This window comes from Apaloderma vittatum, unplaced genomic scaffold, assembly GCF_000703405.1.
Source record: "Apaloderma vittatum isolate BGI_N311 unplaced genomic scaffold, ASM70340v1 scaffold29194, whole genome shotgun sequence".
NCBI classification, from domain to species: domain Eukaryota; kingdom Metazoa; phylum Chordata; class Aves; order Trogoniformes; family Trogonidae; genus Apaloderma; species Apaloderma vittatum.
Window position 1 is genome coordinate 252 of NW_009713692.1, and position 7,882 is coordinate 8,133.

The following is a 7,882-nucleotide window of genomic DNA, read 5'->3' on the forward strand; positions in this document are numbered from 1 at the left end:
TGGGGGGGGGTGGGGGTGGTAGAAGAAGCCCCAGCCCCTTCTCTCTGTCTACATGAACAGACATTCAAGCAAATCTAATAGTTTTATTACGACTAAAACATTTACAGATCACAGGCTCAACAGCAAACAGGGGAGAGGAGAGCCTCAGCCCAGCCCCACAGCACATTGCTTGCCAGGGACACACACACAAGCGCTGCCCAGAGCAGAGAGTGGACGGTGTCGGGGCTGAGGGACGCAGACCAGCAAGCTCCAGGAAGGTGGCATCCAGCAGGCTGGGGTTCCAGGAGCTGGAGGCATCAGTACTTGGGACGTTTCACCTCAACCCTGGAAGAGAGTGGGGAGGATGGTGGTGAGGACACAGGGCACAGTTCTGTGATCCAGCCAGAGTTCAGCACTGAGGTCCACAGTTTTACCCCACAGAACAAGAGCCCCAACACAGCCCCGGCGCCTGCTCAGCACCCACTCAGAGGGGAGGTGCCCTGAAAGCTCTGCTGAGCATGGCAGGAGCACCCCCAAGGGACCGAATGTTCTCCACTCTCCTTCCCAGCCCCACTGCCAAGAGCTGGGGTGAGGCGGCAGAAATGAGCCAGGCCCCACCACTGCCCTTTGGCTAAGCCAAAAGCAAAGACAACTTTACTAACCCATCAGCCTCCAACTTCTTCCTCTTCTCAATGATCTGCAGAGAAAGCAAAAAGTCCCATTACCCACAGTGTGGCTGGCTGCCCACACCCACAGCGGAGGGGTTGTAAGGTGTGAGATACACGCGGGGAGAGATGTAGCTAGGCCAGAGCAAGCTGAGGTAAGATAAAGTCGTCTGCAAGCTGCCTAAAGTCTGCAGAAGCTTGGCCTGTTCCCCCTTTTTGGCCACCCAAGGCTATCCCGTGCCATTGGGGTGTTCGTGGCCAGCTCACCCTGCAAAGACAACCCCCAGCCTTGTTCCCTGCAAGCCCCTTTGGATGGTTTTGGACATGTTCATCTGCTGCAGAGCCCGGAGCAAAAAGCCACCAATCAGGGCAGCAGCCCTGAGGCCCCAAATATTTGGCTGATGCTCTCACAAGGAGCAAATCCAGCTTCTCAAGGGCCAGGCCTGCTGCAAACACACACTAGCAGCACCTGGCTGCCAGGACATGGTCTGGACCAAAGAGCCATGACCAGGGCAGGGCTCAGTGGAAGCTCTCCTGGGCTACGCTGGCAGCAGACAACAGCCCAGCACCAGGCACTCACTGCACTGATCTTCTTCCACTGCCGGTCCAGCTCTGCCTTGTCATTCGTCTCCTTGAAGCGACGGGTTTTGCGTCCCTCAGACATCTTGATCCCATACTGGAAGGCCGCCCTGGGGAAGGAGCAAGACAGAGCTCGCAGGGGATCCACGACCTGCCAGGATCTGCCCCAGCACGAGCTGGGATTGGGCCCCTGAAAGCAGGAGCTGGGCAGGAGTCCTCAGAAGGGATACTAAGAGCAAAGACAAGCCACCAGGCCCAGTATCCACAGCTCCTCCTCAGATCCTCACCAGGGAACCCCTCTTCTTGCTGTAAGTTCCCCCAGCACACAGGTTTGGCCAGCACAGCTCCCCCCAACCAGAGTCCTCAGCTCAGACCTTCACAAGGGCCGCACTCACTTGGGCAGTGCCTCTTTATTGTTCATGTACTCGCTGTATTCTTCCTGGGTGTCAAAGTCCCAGCGGCCTAGAGGTCCCTTCTTGTTACCCTGCAGCAAAAGAACAACTCAGAGTGGCTCCTCAGTCGACGCTGGCCAAGCCTTGTTCTCTCCCTTGGGATCCTCTCCCTGATGCCCCATTTGCTGTCTGGTCCTAAAAGCCAGTGAGGGTGTACCTGATCCATTTTGCTGTAGTCCACCTCTTCATCGCTGTCCACAGCCATATCATCCATTCTGTAAAGAAAAGGAAAGGGTTCAGAGTGGGTCTGTGGGGCACAATCACAGAATCATAAAATCATTTATGTTGTAAAAGACCTTCAAGATGGAGCCCAACTGTTAACCCAGCACTGCCAGGTCCACCACTGAAATGTGTCCCTGAGCACTTCACCTACAAGTCTTTTAAATACCTCCAGAGACAGTGACTTCACCACTTCCCTGGGCAGCCTGTTCCAGCGCCTGACAACCCTTTCAGTGGAGAAATGTTTCATGATATCCAGTCTAAACCTCTCTTGCACAACTTGAGGCCATTTCCTCATGGACCAAGACCTTGGAGCCAGGCTGGTGGGAGCCACCTCTCGTGGCCTCAGACCAAATATACTCAGTTCCTGGACCACAGAGTAGTTCCTTCAGAACCAAGGACTCTGGAAGCATTTTAACAGCAGGTTACAACCCCAGACAAAGCCAGGCATGGGGCTGATGTTCAAGCCGTTGCTGCCAGAGAAGTGCAGCCCCTCAGCACACCCTGCTCCCAACCCACAGCTTCTCACTGCTTCCTTACGTAGCAGGGTAGCACTCAGCGTAGCTGTTTGACATGCCGAAGAAGTCTCCCAGCTGCTTCTTGTCTTCTGGCTTCTTTAACGTGACAACCGTCAAGGAAAGCACCACCACACAGCCTTACAGCCACGGGCTGAGCACAGCCAGCCAAAAAGCCGTCTCCTGCCCCAGCACAAACTGAGGCGTACAAATCTGGCGTACAAGCAGCAAGGTTTGGATGGAACTTCTCTGCTATGGGAGGAAAAGCCTTTCCAAGCACAGACAGTAAAGGATATGATTCTGCTCCTTCCCAGCCAGCAGCTCCTGCAAACTTCTCGTTGATGGACTTGATGAGCTCCTTGGCTGAGCCAGGCCCTAGGGTAGAGAGCAGCCAGCTGAGTTTTGGGGGAGGAACAGCTCACTGCACTACACATGGGGCTGGGCAGAGCCCCCTTCTGCATGACTGCTCACTGGGACGGGGTAACAGACAGAAGGACGGGCTGCATCTGAGGAGGAGCCAGAACATCCAGGAGCAGCAAACCAGTCTGAGCACAGACAGGCAGCCCGATCCTGAGAGACCCTGAATCCTCCTCACCCTACCACCAGCAGAAGGTTGTCTGGGCTGCTCTGCTGCCAGGGGAGGATTCGCACACAAACTCAACCCAGGTGACACGCAACACAAGGCTCTCCACTCCAAATCCCTCACGGCAGGCAATTCCCTCCATCAGAGCAGTCTCTGGGAGAGCAGGTAGCTCACAGAGGCCAACAAGCCAAGGAGTTCCGAAATCTGCCTCCCCATATCGCCTCGCTCAAACATCCACAGGCTCATCCAAATATCCAAGTTGTTTGACTCACCTTTGTCGATGTCTGTGGGCTGCAAAGAAGAGGGAGAGATATCATGTCACCCAGGAAGGCCTGAAAGCAGGCAAGTGACAGTGCTGCATGACTCGCAGCTCCACTTCAAGACTCTTTGTGGCACACAGAGCCAGGACACAAAAGCTACTGGCTTGTGCTAGTCCTGCTTTACTTGCCTTACTTGAGGGAGAGGACAAGCACCCAGGCACCCACCAGCCACTGGCTGGAGAGACAGAGCGCAGCCGGAGCCGAAAGCCCCCAGCCCCCCCCCAGCCACTGGCTGGAGAGACAGAGCTCAGCAGGAGCTGAACACAGGTATGTATGGGAGCCAGGAGTACCCAAAGCCACCAAGGTGACGCCACCAACCCCACAACTACACTCCCCCAAGGACAGAGATCAGGTGGGACAGTCCAGGCTTCACGAGCAGAGGCTCACCTCATCATCAGCCTTGGGCTTCTCAAAGTAGCTGTGCCTCTTCTTTTCCTCTTCGCGCTCACGGTCACGCTCCCTGTCCCTCTCACGCTCCCGGTCACGTTCTCGGTCCCTGTCACGCTCCCGGTCCCTGTCACGCTCTCTCTCACGGTACCTCTCCCGTTCCTTCTCCCGTGGCATCTTCGCAGTGGAGGGCACATAATCACCGATGTCTTCAAAGATGCTAGAAGTGGAAAAGAGCCTGGAGTTACGTGTGCTGCAAGAGCAGAGGCCACAATCACCTCCCTTTGAGCTGGAACCTCATCAAAGAACACACAGCACCAACAGCGAGAGGTAAGGACACCCACTAGAACCGACTTCTGTCAGAGGTATCACTGCACTCCTGCTCTCTTTGGCTGCCTGGACCTGCTTCTTGTGGTCCAGGACAACGGAAAGCCCTTGTCTGCCTCAAGCCTGAAATCAAAACTGAAGCTTTCCTTCAGCCTTGTCCTAGAAACTGCAGGTCCAAAGAGGCAGCTTGTCCAAGAACCACTAAACCCAGCTCTCTCCAAACATGGTGGGACAAAAAAGATTCGTTAAAGCAGAGACCTATGACTCCACAGCCCATAGGCAGACAGGCACTTACTTCATATCAGCTTCAGGGGGCTTCTTCTCATCCAGCTTCCCTGCAAGAACGCAACAGCAGTGAGAGGCACATCATCCACTCCTCCACCTGCACTGTCTCCCTGCCCCCAATGTGATTTCCAAGCCCCAAGAGCAGCCTGGAGGATGCCCTGACTTCCTCTTCAGTTACACCACATTTGGCCCCCGCAGGAACCTGTCTTGTCCCTCCCTAACAGGGGACACTTCCCCAAGTAACTGGGCCTTAATCAGGAAGAGCACATGAGGCAGACGTAGCTCTCATTTCTCAGCAGCCTGTCCCCTGCACTCCTGCCACAGAAGTGCCTGTCCTCAGGCCACAGTGCTCGGGGAGCTATAGGAGATGTCCACTGTCTCATGGTGCAGGGGAAGGCAGCAAATTCAAACCTATCTCATTCTCAAGCACTGGTTCCCTTCAGCTCCCACCTTTGTCTTTCTTCTTGAGCTTCTTGTTGCGGGTCCCTTGCCTGAGATAGGAGAGGATCTGCGTCAGTTTGCTGATGACGATGTCATTGGTGGTCAGCGTGGTCTGTGCCTGGAAAAGAAATCCCCGAGGAAGCATCCGACTCCCTCAACAGGGAATCCCTCCTGGCAAGACCTGCTCTGGCCAATTCAGACCAGGGTGGTCAAGCATCCTAGATCCTGGCTGGGTACCTCCATGGTGGGGCAGTCAGCCTTGCTCCGGATCAGCGTGGTTGGGATATCGGTGTCAGCGTACTCGTCATCCAGATCTACCACATAGGCCATCCTCCCCGGCAGGAACAACTCATTCCGCTCGTAGGCCTTGTTCTTGAACAGAATGCGGTAAATGTTGCGACCTAGAGGGGAAGGAAATATTTGAGAGAGCTGATCATATAAAGATGAGCCCATAGCAAAGCTTATTTAGTTTATCAGAAACATCAGAATTGCCTCTCTAGACCCAGGCTTCCTCCAACCCTCAAATTCAGGACGCCTACACTTTGGACTCCCCTCCTCCAACGACCAAACATTTTCATCCTCCATTCACTCTCCAGGATTTCTCCCACATTAACGGCACAACAAAAGGCGGAGAACAGCCACATCCACACAGCCTTACCCAACCGGGTCTTAAATTCAATTTTGTTCTCAGGATCTTCATCTTTCCTGAACAGAAAAAAAACAGGAGTATTACGCTAGGCATATGCCTCCTCTGCATCCTTCTCTCTGGAAGGCAGCTGCACTCAACAGTATAAAATCCTCAAAACCACTCACTTAGTTTCTTTCTGGGGTTTCTCCATCATTTCCTCCTCTTCCTTCTCCTTGCTGGCAATCTCAGCCCGTACCTGGCCACAGAGTAAATCCACACATTACAGACCAGTCTGTACCACTGCTGCCCGTAAGAATCAGCAACCTCACTTCCACCAGCTTCCCAACCCCTCATAAATCTTTCCCAGAAAGAGAAATTCACACCAACAAGCCTGAGGCACCCGTAAGTGGCGACTACCATGCTCTGCCCGCCCTCTCTGCCTCTGGGAGTGGACAGGGTAGAAGAAGAGCAGCACAGCAATATCTGTGCTCACTTTCTGCAGCAGCGCGAAGTCCAGACCCTTCACCAAGTGAGTGTGCTCCATGTCACCACCCAAGAACTTGGACTCCTGGATCAACTGTCTCCTCTTCTCCGCAGCAGATTTATCCCTGTGCCACAAAAATGAAACCAGTTATGAGGCAGCCCCCCTGAAGCAGCCTGGCAAGATGAGGCCACGCCGCAGGCTCACGTACGCCTCTGCCGTCGGCCCCACAGCCCTGTAGTTGGCCGTTGTGCTGATCAGCTCCGTCTCCTCGTAGTCCTTGTTCACGCCATCTCTCCTCTCCTTGGCTCGATCCCTGTACTTCTCAGCCAACTCCCTCTCACGCTCGATCTCCTGCTGGCGCAGCTTCGCATAATAGCTGGGGTGGGAAAAACAGCTCAGTGTTAGAGCGACACATTCACACTCCCAATGAATCAGTCAGGGAACAGCTCCTGAGGCTCCCCATGTGCCTGTTCTGCACCCAAACCCCTTCCCCAAAATTGTACTAAAGCACTGTGGGACACAATATGCTTGGAGGACACCAGACAAGATGACACTGCTGCACCAAGGCTAACCCAAGAGGAGCTCAGTCTTCCCATCCAAAGGGAAGAGGTCAAGTGCAGCCCTGCTGTGCAGATGTGCCCCAAAAGACAGAGTCACCAGTGCAGATGTCCCATCATCATCCTTCTCTGCCAGACACTCGCAGAGCCTCTCCCACTTCTTCTGGGGCAGAAGGTTCACCCTCATCCTGCTGCTGCCCTCCCACATCTGTTTCCACAAGTGACAGTCACTCAGTCTGAGCTCTTCTTGCTCTGCTTGCCTCCAAAGCCCCAAAACAACCCAGACCACTCTGGGTCCTCTTTGGTAGCCCAAGAACTCAGAAGCTGCTTTTATGGGAGGGACTTGTGGTACAAAGGCAAGTCCTAACACACTGGTTTTCCCATTTACCTTTTCTTCTTCCTCCTGCGAGCAGCTGGGTCTTCATCTTCGTTGTACTCCCGGGGCATCCTGGAAAAGGGCAAGAAACCACATGTACACTCTGCAGAACTGTACAAACACAGGCAGCTAAAAACAGTCCCTCAGACCCAACACAGCACTGAGATGCTCAGAGATGGGAAAAGTACAGTTCCATTTCTCCCTAATTCCACTCTGTCAGCAGGGAGAAGAGGGGAAAGCATTGATTCTCACAGAACAAAAAATAAATCTGCTTCCTGTGGAGAACATCTTAACAGCCATGCAAGATTGGCTCTGTTATTCACAGCATGTCCAGCTTGCATGGATCCAGGCACAACACAAGGCCAAGGTCTGCTCCTCAGGCCCTGTCTGCACGCTCATCAGCGAAAGCCCCTTTGGCTCTTCCACTGCAGAGCACAGGGGGAGAACATCAGGCAGGACTAGAGCCCCAGAGGGAAAGCAGACACAATCCTGTGAGATAGAGCCATACTCACTCATGGTGGCGAGATTTGGATGGTGGCGCAGATGTTGGCGCAGCCCGCGGGGTCATAAGAAGCTTTCTGAAGTCTTCATTCGTCAGCTTGGACCTGCAAGGAAGAAAGGAAACAGAAACTATCATCCTCCAACAAGCTTCAGCAGTTTCATGCCTTCCACGGAGGCGAAGAGTTTGCCAGGATGTCCTGTATGAAGGAGTTGGACATAAGGTTCCTGTTGAAGGAGCTCAAAGGCTTCATTGCACCAGTCACTCCCAGCTTCTAGATGAGGGAATCAGTCTTGGGCCCCACAGCCATGCTCCAGTTCCACCCCAGTGTCATACTCACTGGTGGAATGAGTGTGAGTCGTCCACATCATGGCCATCAGGGGCCAGTGGGTTGGAGAACGGTTCATCTGGGAGACAGAAGATATAAAATCGCTCAGAGCCTGCCGGCATGCCTTCAACCCCCTCTGATCCCACAATCCTCCCAGCCCGGCCCCTGCCCAGGAGCAGGGCAGAGAGCAGCGTTCCCTCACCACCAGGCCGCTGCCACCCCGGGGTGGTGGGTGAACCAAGGGGTCCCGGTGTCACC

At 54.2% G+C, this 7,882-nt stretch overlaps 1 protein-coding gene across 1 annotated transcript; it reads right to left on the minus strand.

Annotated features, from left to right (window-relative positions):
- Positions 1-296: 296 nt before the first annotated feature.
- IK (IK cytokine, down-regulator of HLA II) lies at positions 297-7,703 on the minus strand (the record flags this gene model as incomplete). The annotated part of the gene is made up of 19 exons (XM_009868472.1): positions 297-324; positions 642-676; positions 1,225-1,333; positions 1,619-1,707; positions 1,833-1,890; positions 2,435-2,515; positions 2,706-2,784; positions 3,265-3,283; positions 3,700-3,919; positions 4,322-4,361; positions 4,762-4,870; positions 4,990-5,153; positions 5,411-5,457; positions 5,566-5,636; positions 5,874-5,988; positions 6,073-6,240; positions 6,810-6,869; positions 7,310-7,402; positions 7,637-7,703. Coding segments are annotated over 19 exons (1,652 nt in total), but the record flags the coding sequence as incomplete, so codon positions are not given.
- Between the last annotated feature and the right edge of the window lie 179 nt (positions 7,704-7,882).